Genomic DNA, 19,445 nt, shown 5'->3' on the forward strand with positions numbered 1-19,445 from the left:
CCTTTCGTAGAACATTTCATTCCCTTAAAGTCTGCATTTCTAAAATCCAATTTCTTAATTTTCTTTCTGTTCTGTTCCCATTTCACCTTAAAATAATATGGCCTCTAGATCCCAAATGTCCCCTTACTTCAATTAGTTAGGCGCAAATCCAATATTGGCTTCCCCTTGTGGTTTGCACGCTTGCTGTTTAAGAAAAGATTTTTGAAGTCATCATCATCATCATCGGCATTCCTCGGAATCGAAGAAGACTTGCTTCCACTCTTAACATGAGTTCTTAAGTGGCTGAACAGTCCAATACGAGAACTACAGTCCCTGTCACAGGTGGGACAGAAAGTCGTTGAGGGAAGGGGAGGGTGGGACTGGTTTGCCATATGCTCTTTCCGCTGCCTGCGTTTGATTTCTGCATGCTCTCGGCGATGAGACTCAAGGTGCTCAGTGCCCTCCCAGATGCACTTCCTCCACTTAGGGCGGTCTTTGGCCAGAGACTCCCAGGTGTCAGTGGGGATGTCATACTTTATCATGGAGGCTTTGAGGGTGTCCTTGTAACGCTTCCGCTGCCCACCTTTGGCTCGTTTGCCGTAAAGGAGTTCCGAGTAGAGCGCTTGCTTTGGGAGTCTCGTGTCTGGCATGCGAACTATCTGGCCTGCCCAGTGGAGCTGATCAGGTGTGGTCAGTGCTTCAATGCTGGGGATGTTGGCCTGGTCGAGGACGCTAATGTTGATACGTCTGCCCTCCCGGGGGATTTGTAGGATCTTGTGGAGATGTCGTTGGTGGTATTTCTCCAGTGCTTGAGGTGTTTACTCTACATGGTCCATGCCTCAGACCCATTCAGGAGGGCGGGTATTACTCCAGCCCTGTAGACCGTGAGCTTGGTGGCAGTTTTGAGGGCCTGGTCTTCAAACACTCTTTTCCTCAGGCGGCCGAAAGCTGCACTGGCGCACTGGAGGCGGTGTTGGATCTCGTTGTCAATGCCTGTTCTTGTTGATAGGAGGCTCCCAAGATATGGGAAGTGATCCACGTTGTCCAGGGCTGCGCTGTGGATCTTGATGACTGGGGGGCAGTGCTGTGCGACGAGGACAGGCTGGTGGAGGACCTTTGTCTTACGGATATTTAGCATAAGGCCCATGCTTTCGAATGCCTCAGTAAATACGTTGACTATGTCCTGGAGTTCAGCCTCTGTATGTGTGCAGATGCAGGCATCATCTGCGTACTGTAGCTCGACGACAGAGGTTGGGGTGGTCTTGGATCTGGCCTGGAGATGGCGAAAGTTGAACAGGTTTCCACTGGTTCTGTAGTTTAGTTCCACTCCAGCGGGAAACTTGTTGACTGTGAGGTGGAGCATGACATGCACTGTGAAGTAGTGCAATGAACTCACTTGCACATGCGGATTATCTTCATTGTAAGTCCCAGTCTGTCAGTAAGATTAAATTCCCTCAAGACTACATAAGGCATCTTGGCACACACCTTTTTTATGACCTTCCACTGTAGCACACCGACCTCTATTTTATCTTGTGGTGGCCGATAACATATTCCTACCACTAACTTTTTTCCCTTTTCTGCTTTTTAATCCACACAGAGATTTTGTGCCAAATGCCACCTTTACGTTCGGACAATTATTTTTTTTAAGTTAGTCACCTTCTGGAGATTAATTTTTTTCTGTAAAATTAATCTAGCTATATTGAAGGTGTTCACAAAAGTGCATATTCTCATTAAAAGAAATAGTCACTGCGCTGGCAATAATGGTCACCTTTAAAACCAGCATTTCCTCTTCTGGTCCACCAAAATGGAGGAGATCTCGCTCCTCTGTGCATAATGGAAACTGATAGTAAAACAAGGGTTCCCAAATTATACTCCTGATTGGTGCTTTCAATCTTGAATTAGTTGGTTCTTCCCCATTTGCCAACTTCAGTCTTCACTAATAACACTCAATCCATTGGTCCTATTGGCAAATGGAGCTGATCCATCAGCTCAGCTTTTCCCCTATGTACCCTCACAATTCCAGCTATTGGACCTGCTGTAAGGCCAAGAATACCTGCCAAAAATGCATTCCTAACACCAATCACTATTTTTCCAGCTGCAGAATGAGAACTTCGTATTTTTGGGGTGCACAATGATTGTATGCTGGAAATATTAGGCTACCCCACTTGAAAGTGGATGGAACTGGAGGTGGAAGAGCTAATTTTTCTTTTATTTAGAAACTGAAAATGCTAGGAGAGAAATTCCATGGGGTTCTCCTGATCTCTTGCTGTAACTTCAACAGGAGCCCTGGAGAAACAGTGTAAACAGTCATATACTCCATTTCCCCAGGGCTTCCGCAGATCTTTACTTAAGTTACATCAGGAGATTGCGAGAACACCAACAGAAATTCTAGGTGGCTGTGTCCACATATGAGGAACAGCACCTCATCACAACGCGAGCTCGAGGAACAGCACCTCAACTTTCGTTTAGGCACTTTACAGCCTCCTGGACTCAACATCGAGTTCAACAATCTCAGCGATTAACCTCTGTCCATCTTTGGCCCGCTTTCTACCCACCTCCTTCGAGCTTATGTTTTTTTTCTCTTTGTCTCCAATGGCAGCTGGTCATTATTCCGCCATTCACACCCAACTTGACCAACTCCGGCCATTACCATTTCAGTTCGGCCCATCATCCCTTTTGTCACTCTAATCTCTCCTGCCTTCCACCTAACACAGACCTTCCCTTTTGTTCTTTTTTTCCCCTCCCCCTTTCAGTATTTCTTAAGAATTCTTTTTGAACACTGGCCAGTTCTGACGAAGGATCGTCAACCTGAAATGTTAACTGTTTTTCTCTCTACAGATGCTGCCTGACCCACTGAGATTTCCAGCATTTTCTGTTTTTATTTCAGATTCCAGCATCCACAGTATTTTGCTTTTGTCCACGTACTCTCTGTTTGCTTTTTCTAGCGATTTTTTCCCACAGCTTATTTTTGGAGCACCAGCCATTGAAGCTGGCTAATGATATTTGCTTACATTTCTTTCTCTTTTATCATTTTGTATAATACACCACCAGTAATCACAAGGTTTTCATGAACAGGCAACTGTCCTCCTGAATAGTGCTTCAACACTTCAAAGCACGAGAATAGCTTTATTGTTAAACATTTATTTTAAGCAAGCAGGGTATTGGTCTGGAACTAGTAATAAAATTAGTGGTTATTTTTCTTGGCCTCAAAGTTCCAATTAAGAAACAATCTGACTGCTATCAGTGCTAAAGTCACCTCAACTTCTGATCACATATTCCTATATAAACTTGTACAACCTTGTTAGCTGTGCTAAGGAACATGAATAAAAGGAGATGTGGTTCATGATCTCACAGCAGATTTAACTGCAGCTCTATATATGTTGAGGAGCAGAGCTAAATAATACCGCCACTTGGACTTGTACTTCATGAGCTAATCACTGACATTGTGGGAAAACAGGATTTACCAAAGCTCTAATTGATAGCTATCAAAAATGTGAAAAGTATTCCAACAACAACAATACAGCACCTTTTAATATAGTAAAATGCCCCATTGCACTTCACAGGTGTGTTATGAAACAAAATTTGACACTGAGTCGCATTAAGAAGATTGTAGGACAGATGAGAGGCAGGTTTTAAGAAACATTTTAAAGGAGGAGAGAGAGTTAGAGAAACAGAGAGGTTCTAGGGAAGGAATTCCAGGGCCCAGACAACGGAAGGCAAGACCGCGAGTGGTGGAGCTATTAAAATAGGGATGCTCAAGAGGCCAGAATTGGAGGAGCACAGAGATCTCGGAGGGTTTTAGGGTTGAAGGAGGTTACAGAGATGGGGCGGGGTGAGGTCATGGAGGGATTTGAAAACAAGGATTAAAATTTTAAAATCAAGGTTTTGCTGGACAGCGAACACAGGTGTGATGGTTGAACGAGACTTCTTACGAGTTGGGATAGAGGCGTATAAACGTAGAAAATAGGTGCAGGAGTAAGTCATTTGGCCCTTCGAGCCTGCACCACCATTCAATACGATCAAGGCTGATCATTCACTTCAGTACCCCTTTCCTACTTTCTCTCCATCCCCTTTGATCCCTTTAGCAGTCAGGGCCATATCTAACTCCCCCTTGAATATATCTAACGAACTGGCATCAACAACTCTCTGCGGTAGAGAATTCCACAGGTTAACAACTCTCTGAGTGAAGAAGTTTCTCCTCATCTCGGTCGTAAATGGTTTATCCCTTATCCTTAGACTGTGACCCTTGATTCTGGACTTCCCCAACATCGTGAACATTCTTCCTGCATTCTTCCTAACCTGTCCAGTCCCGTCAGAATTTTATGTTTGTATGACATCCCCTCTCATTCTTCTAAACTCCAGTAATTAGAGGCCCAGTCGATCCAGTCTCTCCTCATATGTCAGTCCTGCCATCCCGGGAATCAGTCTGGAGAACCTTCGCTGCACTCGCTCAATAGCAAGAACATCCTTCCTCAGATTAGGAGACCAAAACTGAACACAATATTCCAGGTGAGGCCTGGACTACATTAAGACTTCCCTGCTCCTATACTCAAATCCCCTAGCTATGAAGGCCAACATGCCATTTGCCTTCTTCACCGCTTGCTGTACCTGCATGCCAACTTTCAATGACTGATGTACCATGACACCCAGGTCTCGTTGCACCTCCCCTTTTCCTAATCTGCCGCCATTCAGATAATATTCTGCCTTCATGTTTTTGCCCCCAAAGTGGATAACCTCACATTTATCCACATTATACTGCATCTGCCATGCATTTGCCCACTCACCTAACCTGTCCAAGTCATCCTGCAGCCTCTTAGCATCCTCCTCACAGCTCACACCGCCACCCAGCTTAGTGTCATCTGCAAACTTGGAGATATTACACTCAATTCCTTCATCTAAATCATTGATGTATATTGTAAATAGCTGGGGTCCCAGCACTGAGCCCTGCGGCACCCCACTAGTCACTGCCTGCCATTCTGAGAAGGACCCGTTTATCCCTACTCTCTGTTTTCTGTCTGCCAACCAGTTCTCTATCCACGTCAGTACATTACCCCCAATACCATGTGCTTTAATTTTGCATACCAATCTCTTGTGTGGGACCTTTTCAAAAGCCTTTTGAAAGTCCAAATACACCACATCCACTGGTTCTCCCTTGTCCACTCTACTAGTTACATCCTCAAAAGATTCTAGAAGATTTGTCAAACATGATTACCCTTTCATAAATCCATGCTGACTTGGACCGATCCTGTCACTGCTTTCCAAATGCGCTGCTATTTCATCTTTAATAATTGATTCCAATATGTTCCCCACGACTGATGTCAGGCTAACCGGTCTATACTTCCCCGTTTTCTCTCTCCCTCCTTTTTTAAAAAGTGGTGTCACATTAGCTACCCTCTAGTCCATAGGAACTTAGGAACTGATCCAGAGTCGGTAGACTGTTGGAAAATGATCACCAACGCATCCACTATTTCTAGGGCCACATCCTTAAGTACTCTGGGGTGCAGACTATCAGGCCCTGGGGATTTATTGGCCTTCAATTCCATCAATTTCCCTAACACAATTTTCTGACCAATAAGGATTTCCTTCAGTTCCTCCTTCTCGCTAGACCTTGGTCCCCTAGTATTTCTGGAAGATTATATGTGTCTTCCTTCGTGAAGACAGAACCAAAATATTTGTTCAATTGGTCTGCCATTTCTTTGTTCTCCATTATAAATTCACCTGATTCTGACTGCAAGGGACCTACGTTTGTCTCCACTAATCTTTTTCTCTTCACATATCTATAGAAGCTTTTGCAGTCAGTTTTTATGTTCCCAGCAAGCTTCCTCTCATACTCTATTTCCCCCCTCCTAATTAAACCCTTTGTCTTCCTCTGCTGAATTTATAATTTCTCCCAGTCCTCAGGTTTGCTGCCTTTTCTGGCCAATTTATATGCCTCTTCCTTGGATTTAACACTATCCCTAATTTCCCTTGTAGCCACGGTTGAGCCACCTTCCCCGATATGGGCAGCAGAGTTTTGGATGAGCTGAAGTTTACTGAGGGTGGAAGATGAGAGGTTGGCCAGGAGAGGCTGTTTATACTCTGTTTCTTTTGACACCACAGTTGGAATATTGGGCCCAAATTTCCCCAGGAGTTGCTTTGTTTTTTTTGAAGCAACTAGATTTTTTTTGGAATAACTTAAAAATCACAATTCTCCTCATTTATTTTGCTCCAGTGTAAGTGAGTTAGTTAGCTTTTTTTTTAGTTTAATTTTTTTTTCCAAAAGGGGCATTACCAGTCACTTATGCCTGTTTTGGCAAATTTAGCCAGCTAAAAGTTACTCCAAACTAACTTAGGCCAGCGTATGAGGCCACTTGTGTCCGCTCTGAAAAACATTGCGGTGAAATAAGAAATCAGTGCACGTAGCCAGAGATAGCGGGGGGAGGGGGGAGGGAAGTGAGAGGATTCTGAAGCACTAAACACCTTCACAATCTCAATATCTTCATCACAACATCTTCACAACATCATCAATAATAAATGAAAAATAAATCAATCAGTAAAAAATAAAATGTCCTACCTTGCCGACTGCACCACGCACCGGCTCGCCCTTCGGCCAGGGCTATGGGCGGCAGGCTCATTACTGCTGCAGCACTTCGAGGCTCTCTGACTGTAAAGGCTGCCCGGATGTGGGCCAAGTTGGCGGCTCTCTTCCCCCCGATGCAGTCTGTCTGGAACGAAACGAGCAAGATGGGTCAGCAGATGAGAGTCGTGTTAGAGCTGAACGGCCACTAGAAAACGGCCGCACAGAGAAGCCGTTTCGGTCGGCTTGAGACAGGGACGGCCCTGGCACGCTTGGTCTTTTCGTTCAGCTGGTCTGCGGTTAGATAATGGGCAGCGAGAGATAGAGGTGTCCTGGCTTGATAAGACAAAAGCCCTGCCTTCATCTTTTCTGCTGCCTACTGCCGCTCCACACTGCACATCCCCGCTGCTCGTTGGCCCTGCGTGATCTTCGCCTGCGGCCCTTCTTTCGACTTCTGTCTCGTCCAGTCTGTGTGCCTGTCCACAGTGAGCCGCTCTCTCTCTCTCTCCCTCTCTCTCTCTCTCTCCATTCCTCCCGCTGTTTTTCCCCACTGCTCGTCCGGACCGGCAATGGACTTGCCACCGTCTTGCAACATTACACCGCAGTCGAATTTAAGGGAGCTTCTGCGGGCCCGGGTGTTGCCTGGCAGCTCGTCGTCGGGACCTCGGCAAATGGCCACCGTGAGCTCTGCAGGGACTGAATTGGTGCTGCACGCCCGACTTTCTTTCCCCACGTGGTGACACTTTGATCGCTCTAGTCACTTTCCCTTTCCTTGTGGGACAGTATACCGGCAGTCTGCTTTTGGTGCAATGATTACATCTTGCTCCAAGGGATTAAAAAAAAAGCTCCCAAAATTAAACATTCAGATTTCATGAATCTAATTTTAGAGTCCACTTTCATATGGGCTCTGAGTAAGCTGGTATCCCTTGAACCACTTCATTCTTTCAACCCATTTTTACGGTGACAAAAGTGAGCATTTCCTTCTATACTGATGGCTACCTTGTTCGTATTGAGTTTATTAAAATTGATATTAAAATTAAGTGCCCGTATTTTTTGTGCAGAACTCATTGGCGATCCAGTTAGGGATCAATTACCTGTTCCACCAGCCATGGCAACTGGAAAATCATCCTGTAAAATCTTTCAGGAAAAGTACATTTGAGATGCTTGGAAACTACCCATGTAGAACTTGAATGAATAGAACATAAAAAGTACTGATGGTCTTCGTAACAGAACCAAGTGAAAGAAAATATGAAAACCAGTTCAAGAATTTTTATTAGAATGATAAGACAGTTACAATTTACATTGTTTTAAAATTTCTATGTTGACCAGGAGATGCTGATTACAGTTTACAGTTATAAAAGCACTGATAATTACACACAAGAAGTAAAAATACTACCTTCTAGGACCACTTTGTCACGGATCTGATAATCTGCTGCTTGTCCAACAGCAATGCAGCAAACGCAATACATTACAGTTCAATCAAACCTGCATCTAGAGCAGTTCTCAACTCAAGTCTAGAAAAAAGTGCACAGGATCAAGGCCACTTATGTAACTCAATGCTGCTTAATTTTGAGACACTGAATACCATCAACTGAAGTGTGGCTTAGACATAGCGTCACTTTAGTGCAATAAAATAATTCTTGTATTAAACTTTACTTTAATATGACTCTTTAAGATCAGTTTAAAAACTTTAAGATCACTTATAAACTTGTAAAGTTACAAAACTTACAAAACAATTTCAATTTTAAAACAGTCACACCAAGATCACTTAAAAACTTTAAGATCACTTATAAAGTTGTAAAGTTATAAAACTTACTAAACAATTTCAATTTGAAAATAGTTACAACAGTAAAATCGACAACACCAACAACAACAACAACAACAGCAAAGAAAGGCTGCACCCATCTCTTATCCGCGTCTCAGTGAATGTGCACTTCCTCATGGGGGTGGTGGTGGGGATGGTGGATTGTGGGGGGCCCGGCTTGGGTCTCTACAGAGGCTGGTGCAGGGATTGCAGTGGGAGTGGCATTTGATTGGCCGGGCTGTGTGCCCTTATTGCAGCAGCTACCTCACACAGGCCCTCCCTGATGGCCTGTGCCATCGTTTGCACTACCTCTGACATTCCCGCCTTCAATTCCTGTGTCATTACTGCTATTTCTCCCGACAGTGCCGTTACCTCATCACCCACCCCACCGATGGTGCCCACGAGTGATCGGGTATGGACATTGGTCTCCACACCCAATGCCATAACCTCAGGCACATTTGTTGCACAATGCATCTCAGGAGAGCCTGGTGGGATTCTCCTTCCCCTCGCCTTGGGTCTGCCTCGCGGCACCCCTCCAGTGCGAGAAGCAGGCTGGGACGGTGGAGCCCTGGGTGTTCAAAGCTGCATTCCACTACCACTGGGACCCGCAACCTCAGAACCTGTGAAACCATGGAATGTTGCACCAGAACATACATCACTATACGCGAATGGGTACGTGGAGAAATTAATGGCATGTCGCATCCGAACTTAAAGCACTACGCAAGGATGGGGAGGGGATGAAAGCATGGAATGTCGGACCAGAATTCATGGAAGTGACTAGCAGAATGAGGCCCTGCACTATGGACAGATCCATATTACGATCTCAACATTCTCCCATGAACACATATCCATGCACCTCCCCCCCCACCCCGCCTTGATCTGGATCGCACGCATCTGAATCATCTTCAAGATTGGCATCATGTTCTGCAAAATATAACAGAACAGTCAAATGCAGCACAGGATGGGTGGCATGAGTAGTGTCACACGTAGCAGGCCAGGCAGCAGGTTGATTTGAAGGGTCACGATGCATTTTCAGGACTAACCCTCTCTATTACGTGTGGGCCCAGCTTGTGCTGTACTGATTGTTTTTTTCCAAGTGCGACTCATCAAAGCAGTGACCCTCAGTTCCAAGGGTGTCAGTTGGTGCAGATTTGCCGGGCCTCCTCCTGTTCGAGTTCTTTCCCTTTTGTTGTGGGCCAGTTTCTTCTGCAAAGATGAAAATGCAACTTTTTAGAGAGGGTATCTTTCTGCTGGGTGGGACATATACAGCTGGTCACATTTACAATTGCAATTCCATTGAAAAATGAAGATATTACTTACACTAACTACAACCAAGGTCCTGCCATTTTTTACACTGGCTTCTAGATCTCGGGGTATTCACCACTCCACAGTATTTTTCTGTAACTAGGTTTCAGCGTTTATTCATTTCTTCAGGTGCCACTTTTGTGCGACCTCTGTTGTTGGTATCCAGCTCCTGCCATCTGTTCTCAATGACATTAACTAGTATCTCGACTTCGTCATGCAAGAAATTCTTCGTTCTTGGTGCACGTTGTTGCATTGCTGTATTGAGTTTACACTCAGTGATTTTTTAAGACACACAGTCCTTACCTTGCATGCACCCATGCAGCACTCCTTTCCACTCCTTCAGGTACCCAAAAATCACTTAAAAGACTTTCCACTCCTTCCTGCACCCATAAGAACATAAGAATTAGGAACAGGAGTAGGCCATCTAGCCCCTCGAGCCTGCTCCGCCATTCAATAAGATCATGGCTGATCTGGCCGTGGACCCAGCTCCACTTACCCGCCCTCTCCCCGTAACCCTTAATTTCCTTATTGGTTAAAATCAGCCAAAAATCACTGAGCTCGCTTTACCTTGAAATATGACCGATTGCCAATGTTGGGCTGACCGATTGCCAATGTTGGGCTGACCCATTGAGCACGATTTACCTTTAAATGGCCGATTGCCAAGGTTGCTGACCCATTGCGCATGCAACGTTGCCGGCAATCAAAACCATGCTGGGCCCTAGCCCCGCCCGCCCCCCCTGTCAGCTGTCTTGACCCAGCACGGTACTAGCTCCGACCTCCACAGCTTTTGCTGCATCACGCCACGGGTGTGCAACGTTCCAGGAGCGGCGAGAATTACAAGGTTGGTTTTCGGCGCGGTTTTTATCCTACAAAGTCGCGCATCTCATGGAAGTGCGCCGTTTTAAGTGGGGGGGGGAACTTGGGCCCATTGAATCTATATAACATTTTGAAACATTATTATAATAATAATGAATCATAATAACAAATTTCAGTTCCCTTCTGTTCTCATTTGCTTTGTTATATGTACAGTAGCATTACAAAATAATGGATTTTTTTTGGTACAGGAACGAAAATACTGATTTAATAATTTGAAAGGTACATCGGGGATTGAGGAAATGGAAGGTTTTTCAATATTGCTATTTTAAAAAATTATTTCAGATTTTAATTAAATCAGATTTAAGTGCTAAAGAATTGAACACTTTGCAAAAAAACACATTTGTTATTAAAAGTAAAGAATGTGCATTAATATTCTATGACCGCAGGATGACCCATGCGCTTTGCAGCCAATTAAATACTATTTGAAATGTAGTCACTATTGTACCATAGGGAAATGCGGTAGCCAACTTGTGCACAGCAAGGTCCCAAAAATAGCAATGAGATACAGTTTTAGTGATGTTATTTGAGGGATAAATATTGGCCAGGACACTGGGAGAGCTCTCCTGCAATTCTGTGAATCTTTTACTTCGATATGAGAGGGCAGACTTGGTTTGACAGCACCTCTGACAATGCAGCGCTCCCCCAGTTCTGCACTAAAGTGTCAGTCTGGATTGTGTGCTTAGCTATTTGGAATAGAACTTGAACCCACATACTGCTGACTCAGAGGTGAGAGTATTACCACTGACATTATTGTAGAATTTATTTTAAAAATTCATCTTAATGGGCCGGAATTTGCTGGTGTTGGGTATCTCATGGGGTATGCTGTTAATTATACTTTTCCCTGCACCCTTCAGCTCAAAATTGTTTTGCACCCTAACTTGCTGGAAGTGAGAGCTGATAATGGCATAGTGAAGGCAACAGGGCATCTGGGACCTTAGTGAATGGCGGAATCAACAGACTAGCTCCTTAACCAATGAGATTTAAGATTTGAGAAATAGGCAAAGAAAGAACTGAGGAGGAGGGTGAATTAGAGTGGTTGAATTAGAGTCAAATCAGGTACAGAAAGAGAAATAGTGAGAAAGCAAGATTGGATTAAGAGAGAAAAAAAAGACAAAAACAGAAATTTTACATTTCTGAAATCTCCCAACAGCAATTCACCATCTGAAGTAATGAGACTCCACAGTTTGTTCACTTTGTGGGTCAGAGGGTTGATTGGCAGTCATTAATAATTTTCACATTGCTAAAAAGTACTTACACTATTAATTACTAGACGTAACTTTCTGTGGCAAGTTTAACGGGCAATTAGTGTACGAATGCAGCAAATTCTTAAAAATAACTGAGGCAAGATGCTGTTTGTGCAAAGCAAATGGCGGAGCAACATAAATCAACCAGCAAATTTTGGACAGTCACAACTTGCTGCGTATCTCTTAAGCCCCTGCACGATTTGCACATTAATAATGCTGTGCGCCCTTTTTTACAGCAAAAATTCCAGCCCAATGAAAGTATAACAGTGATAGGAATGAAGTAAATAATATAACAATAATATGATGCTCCTTTATAGATAGTATTCCTTGGAAAATCTAAACCATGATATAATTTTTCAAAAGCTACATGTTGGGATATCTAATAAATGCCGGTGCCTCAGAGAATTTGAACAATCTAGCAGCTATTGCAGAAAAATAATCTCTAACATTTTCTATTGTACCTATTTTCTAGGCACGCCCAATGGACTATCCAAAGGACTTTCTTGCACACCAGGTTCCAATTTCATTCCATAAACACTGGAATATTGATCCAATTGAAGTCTATCTCACTTGGTTGGCAAATGAAGATGACCCTGTATTGCACCAAATAATAAGGAAACCAAAAATTGAAAGAGACGATTTATGAATGCCTTATCAATCAATATGCATTTTTAATATATCAATAAATAGTTCTCTTACTTTTCACTAAGACTGAATGCAAATAGCATTGTGATTTTCACAACACCCTATAAAGGTGTATTCACATGAATAATTTTGCTTTAATACTTTTTATATTACTAAGTAAAATGCTGAATTGTATTTGTCATTCTCTTGGACAGCATTTGAAACAGTATTTCTGGAAGGTTTGTGCAATTTATGCTTTTCTGTTGATGTTAAAAAAATGTGTCTAATTTTGTAAAAATAAAATCCTATCTATATCGATATATATATAAAAATATAAATAACTTATTTTACGACCCTAAAAGTGCTATTTACTGCTAAAATTGGCCACTGTGATTTTGAAAAATTACCTTGATGGAGTAATTTAACCTAACCTGCCTGACGTCCATTTTACACCCTGGCTGATTGTATTCTCCATGCAAGTCAATGGATAATAAAATTGATAGCAAGGCTTGCTAGTGCTAGGGGTTACAGCAGAGTACTGCAAGCCAGTGTAGATTGTAAGAAATCTGAGAACGGGACTCAAAGCTTAGCAGCTCTGGTCAGATCATTGAATTTCTATCCCTATTGCTGCCTGGTCCATGGTGTCAGAGTTCTGGCACTCACATGCTCAACCACCTCTGCCCACTGTTGCCAAGCTATAGGGCGAGGCATTTGGTGCCGATCAGCACCTTCATCCCCTGGTCGCTTCCTCTACCAGGATCTCCATGGCACTACCAGAGAAATGAGCATCATAATCTTTTCAGGCAGCTCTATAACATATAGGAACAGGAGTGACTATTTAGGCCATCAAACCTGTTCCAACATTCTATTACATTGTGGCTGATCTGTATCTCAACTCCATGTACCCACCTTTAAAAACATAGAAAATAGGTGAAGGAGTAGGCTATTCGGCCCTTCGAGCCTGCAACGCCATTCAATAAGATCATGGCTGATCATTCCCTCAGTACCCCTTTCCTGCTTTCTTTCCATACCCCTTGATCCCCTTAGCCGTAAGGGCCATATCTAACTCCCTCTTGAATATCTCCAATAAACTGGCATCAACAACTCTCTGCGGCAGGGAATTCCACAGGTTAACAACTCTCTGAGTGAAGAAGTTTCTCCTCATCTCAGTCCTAAATGGCCTACCCCTTATCCTAAGACTTATGTCCCTGGTTCTGGACTTTCCCAACATCGGGAACATTCTTCCCGTATCTAACCTGTCCAGTGCCCTCAGAATCTTAAACGTTTCTATGAGATCCCCTCTCATCCTTCTAAACTCCAGTTAATAAAGGCCCAGTTGATCCAGTCTCTCCTCATATGACAGTCCAGCCATCCCTGGAATTAGTCTGGTGAACCTTCACTGCACTCCCTCAATAGCAAGAACGTCCTTCCTCAGATTAGGAGACCAAAACTGAACACAATATTCCAGGTGAGGCCTCACTAAGGCCCTGTACAACTGCAGTAAGACCACCCTGCTCCTATACTCAAATGCCCTATCTATGAAGGCCAACATACCATTTCCCTTCTTCACTGCTTGCTGTACCTGCATGCCAACCTTCAATGACTGATGAACCATGACACCCAGGTCTCGTTGCACCTCCCCTTTTCCTAATCTGCCGCCATTCAGATAATATTCTGTCTTCGTGTTTTTGCCCCCAAAACGGATAACCTCACATTTATCCACTTTATACTGCATCTGCCATGCATTTGCCCACTCAACTAACATGTCCAAGTCATCCTGTAGCCTCTTAGCATCCCCCTCACAGCTCACACCGCCAACCAGTTTAGTGTCATCTGCAAACTTGGAGATATTACACTCAATTACTTCATCCAAATCGTTAATGTACATTGTAAAGAGCTGGGGTCCCAGCACTGAGCCCTGCAGCACACCACTCGTCACTGCCTGCCATTCTGAAAAGGACCCATTTATCCCGACTCTCTGCTTCCTGTCTGCCAACCAGTTCTCTATCCACATCAGTACATTACCTCCAATACCATGCGCTTTGATTTTGCACACCAATCTCTTGTGCGGGACCTTGTCAAAAGCCTTTTGAAAGTCCAAATACACCAATTCACTGGTTCTTCCTTGTCCACTCTGCCAGTTACATCCTCAAAAAATTCCAGAAGATTTGTCAAGCATGATTTCCCTTTCATAAATCCATGCTGACTTGGACCGATCCTGTCATTGTTTTCCAAATTGCTGCTATTTCATCCTTAATGATTGTTTCCAACCTTTTCCCCACTACTGATGTCGGGCTAACCAGTCTATAATTACCCGTTTTCTCTCGCCCTACTTTTTTAAACAATGGTGTTACACTAGCTACCCTCCAGTCCATAGGAACTGATCCAGAGTCGATAGGCTGTTGGAAAATAATCACTAATGCATCCACTATTTCTAGGGCCACTTCCTTAAATACTCTGGGATGCAGACTATCAGGCCCCGGGGATTTATCGGCCTTCAATCCCATCAATTTCCCTAACACAATTTCCCGCCTAATAAGGATTTCCTTCAGTTCCTCCTTCTCACTAGTCCCACTGTCCCCTAGTACATTCGGAAGGTTATTTGTGTCTTCCTTCGTGAAGACAGAACTGAAGTATTTGTTCAATTGGTCTGCCATTTCTTTGTTCCCCACTATAAATTCACCTGAATCCGACTGCAAGGGACCTACATTTGTCTTCACTAATCTTTTTCTCTTCACATATTTATAGAAGCTTTTGCAGTCAATTTTTATGTTCCCTGCAAGCTTCCTCTCGTACTCTATTTTTCCCCCTCCTAATTAAACCCTTAGCCCTCCTCTGTTGAATTCTAAATTTCCCCCAGTCCTCAGGTTTGTTACTTTTCTAGCCAATTTATATGCCTCTTCCTTGATTTTAACACTATCCTTAATTTCCCTTGTTAGCCACGGTTGAGCCATCTTCCCCGTTTTATTTTTACTCCAGACAGGGATGTACAATTGCTGAAGTTCATCCATGTGATCTTTAAATGTTTGCCATTGCCTATCCACCGTCAACCCTTTAAGTATCCTTTGCCAGTCTATTCTAGCCAATTCACACCTCATACCTTCGAAGTTACCTTTCCTTAAGTTCAGGACCCTAGTTTCTGAATTAACTGTGTCACTCTCCATCTTAATAAAGAATTCTACCATATTATGGTCATTCTTCCCCAAGGGGCTTCACACAACAAGATTGCTAACTAGTCCCTTCTCATTACACATCACCCAGTCTAGGATGGCCAGCTCTCTAGTTGGTTCCTCAACATATTGGTCTAGAAAACCATCCCTAATACACTCCAGGAAATCCTCCTCCACTGCATTGCTACCAGTTTGGTTAGCCTAATCAATATGTAGATAAAAGTCGCCCATGATAACTGCGGTACCTTTATTGCACACATCCCTAATCTCCTGGTTGATGCTGTCCCCAACCTCACTATATATCCTTTGCTATCCTTAATAAATAAAAAGCTATCAATCTCAGTCTTGAAAATCTCAATTGACCCAGCATCCACAGCCTTGTGGGGGGAGAGAATTTCAGATTTGTTTGAAAAAGTGCTTCCTGATTTCATTCCTGAATGGTCTCTCTCTAATTTTAAGATTATGGCCCCTTATTCTCGATTCCCCGCCGCCCCCCTCCCCCCGATAGGAAATATAATTGTGTCTACCTTATCAAATACCTGTATCAACAGTAGGACCAAGCAGCAATAGGAGAAGCAATTCAATCATTTGACCAGAGGTGTAAAGTTCAGAGTCCCATTCACAGATTTCTTTATCAATTTGAGTTTAATTTCTTATAAAATACTTTAACTATCCACAGGCAAATGTATTAAATTCAATTAAAATTCGAAGCTTACAGATTGAACAACTGAAATAAAATAAATTGCAATATAATTACAATGGGGGTTACTTTCAACTTGAGCGGGGTCAAAACCAGCAGTCTCCGATCGGCTGCCTGGTAAACCCCGCCCCCCCCCCCCCCATCAGTGGAAAGGAAAATCGGGTGGGGTGTATAACGGGCGGCAGATCTAATGTTTCCGCCACCGTCAAAGTTTTACCCTCTATACGTCTACTGCAGTTATCCCTACAGATTGATTACTGATGCTTATGACATCAAAACCAATAGTCCAAGTATATCAACAAGCTTCTGATGCAAAAACAAAAAATGCTGGAAACACTCAGCACATCAGTCAGCATCTGCGAAGAGCTAGAAATCTGAAACAAAAACATAAAAATGATACAGACTGATAATTCCAGTATTTTCTGTTTTTGTTTTAGATCTCCGGTGCGTGAAACTTTTGTCTTTTTGTTTAACAGTATCCTTATCCTGGACAACCACCTGGTAAAAGTCCAGATGTGTGATGCCAGTATTTGATGTATTATTGACATGTCAAACATTGTAAAGATAAATCAAATGAATCTGCCGAGCAGTCTAAACTATATAACAAGTTTAATTTTGTGGACCAGGAAACTGATTTGATGCTATGTATAATCACGTGTTTACCTAGAATTTGCTTGAGAATTTCAAATCAGCATGTAGGGTACAAGATAACCAGGATCAAACCTTTGAAGGACTCTTGATTGAAGCTAGCTGGATTGTTGGTATTTGTGGCCCATATTATCATCAGTAGAAGAAGGTACAGAATTCTATAACTTAATTTAGGAATAGATTTCAGCATTTGGATGTCCTTTACTGGAGTTTTAGCAATACATTTTATGTGTGACACACTGGCTCACTGTCAGAGCTTATAAAACAACTCCAAAACAATTCCAAGACAAATGCAATGCTACAAATCTAATTTCTGAGGTTTTGATGTATTATGGTCTCAGACAAGGATAAAAACAGAAATACCCTGATGAGTCAAAACATATATGAAGTTTTTTGCAATAAAATCAGCACCATTACAGACATTAGAAATGATGCAAAGGAAAGGAGCTTCTGAGAAAGTATTTGTTCCCAATGCCAACAGCAAGGAGATAATGCTGTTAAATAGAGCCCGAAGTGTACTCACACATTCTATGATGAGTTATACTATTTACCATGCCACTTGAGAGGAGTTCATAGTACAAGGTTTCCACCTTATCTAATGACCAACTAGCCAGTGGTTATTCTGTTGGGAATGGGTGGTGGGGAGAGGCAAGTGTAGTATCTTTGCAGTAAAGCTGGCTCTGTGTCGATATGCCTGGTGCTGGGAGACTGCAACTGAATCAGTCCTCTGTGACAGACTTGATATCTGAATCAATGAGGTGTGATGAACTCCAGAGCACTGTTCATTCTTGACCAGCCATTCTTTCTCATTAATGGGACCTGGAATGATAAACCTGTCACTAGGGCTGGAGTCTTCCCATTTAGCTCCAGATAACCATGCATAATATCATCATCATAGGCAGTCCCTCAAAATTGAGGAAGACTTGCTTCCACTCTAAAAGTGAGTTCTCCGGTGACTGTACAGTCCAATATGGGAATTACAGTCTCTGTCTGTCGCTGTTGGGGTTGTCCATGAGGGTCCTGACGTTCCAGGTCCCATCTTGAAGGGTGGAAGATGCCCGTGCGTGAGTTCTTTTAACATGAGGTGGTCGTTGCACACCAGCTACCACACCGGTTTAGCAGAGCAAGATCTTGGTCCAGTGGCAAGGGGGTCCAAGATGAGGAGAGGTCAAAGTGGCCACAGTCATTGAACTCCATCTGCCACAGTTTTGCCCATTCAGTTAATCTGTCTATGTCCCTTTTGCAACTCCTTGCACCCACCCTAGGGAGCTGCCATCCCACCCGCCATCTTGAAACATCATCGCCCAATCAGTTTCCACATGTATGCTGATGACACCCAGCTCTAGCTCACTACCAATCCACGGTTTCTAAATTGTCAGACTGCTTGTCCGACATCCTGTTCTGGATGAGCAGAAATTTTCTCCAATTAAATATTGGGAGACCGAAGCCATTGCTTTCGATCCCCACCACAAACTCCATTCCTAGCCACTAACTTCATCCCTCTCCCCAACTTTGCGGTTGAACCAGACCGTTCGCAACCTTGGCATCATATTTGACCCTGAATAGGGCTTCCGACTACATATCCGCAGCATAACGAAGACCACCTATTTCCACCTCTGTAATATTGCCCGTCTCTGCCCTTGCCTCAGCTCATCCGCTGCTGAAACCCTCATCCATGCCTTAGTTACCTCTAGACATGACTATTCCAACGCACTCCTGGCTGGCCTTCCACATTCTACCCTACGTAAACTAGAGGTGATCCAAAACTTGGCTGCCCGTGTCCTAACTCGCACCAAATCCCGCTGACCCATCACCCCTGTTAAGCAACACCTCAATTTCAAAATCCTTTTTTTCAAATGCCCTCCATGGCCTCGCCCCTCACTATCTCTGTAATCTCCTTCAGCCCCACAACCCAACAACAACAATATGTTTTTTGTTTTTATTAAATTTTGCAAAGGAAAGTAGAATTACCTCAGACATTTCCTGTTTTTTTTATCAGCAACGTCTGAATTCGCTTCAGAGGCAAAATCAGTCAAAAATGGACCCAAGATGAAGAAGGAAATCAGGAGAGGTGACCAAGGCCATGGTCAAAGAGGTGGGTTTCAAAGAGGACCTGAAAGGAGTAAGGGGGATGGAGATGCAGAGGGATTTAGGGAGCGAATTCCAAAGCGTGGAGCCTAAACTGAAGGCACAGCCGCCAATGGTAGAGCACGGATGCACAAAAGGCCAGAGTCAGAGAGTTTGCAGAGTGATTGGTTGGCTGGAGGAGGTTGCAGAGATAAAGAGGATTGAGCTCATGAAGGGATTTAAAGACAAGGATGCAAATTTTAAATGGGAGGTGTTGAAGGACTGGGAGCCATTGTAGGGTCAGGAAAGGCGGGTGAGCGGGGCGTTGTGCATGATAGGATACAGGCAGCAAAGTTTTGGATGAGTTGAAGTGAATATGAGGGGTGGTAGCCAGGAGAGCATTGAAATCGTCAATCTGGAAAGACAAAGACATGAATTAGGGTTTCGGTAGCAGATGGGCTGAGGCAGCGGC

At 43.5% G+C, this 19,445-nt stretch overlaps 1 protein-coding gene across 4 annotated transcripts in view; it reads left to right on the plus strand.

Annotated features, from left to right (window-relative positions):
• Nucleotides 1-12,706, plus strand: part of LOC139275195 (beta-1,3-glucosyltransferase-like) — a 467,305-nt gene extending 454,599 nt beyond the window's left edge. For all 4 annotated transcript variants that reach the window (XM_070892319.1, XM_070892320.1, XM_070892321.1 and 1 more), the window contains one exon: nt 12,237-12,706. In XM_070892319.1, coding sequence (XP_070748420.1) covers nt 12,237-12,410 — 174 coding nt within the window. In that variant the 3' untranslated portion in view covers nt 12,411-12,706. The remainder of the gene's footprint in view (nt 1-12,236) is intronic.
• The last annotated feature ends 6,739 nt before the right edge of the window (nt 12,707-19,445 follow it).

The sequence above is a fragment of the Pristiophorus japonicus genome, chromosome 10 (assembly GCF_044704955.1).
Source record: "Pristiophorus japonicus isolate sPriJap1 chromosome 10, sPriJap1.hap1, whole genome shotgun sequence".
Classification (NCBI taxonomy): domain Eukaryota; kingdom Metazoa; phylum Chordata; class Chondrichthyes; family Pristiophoridae; genus Pristiophorus; species Pristiophorus japonicus.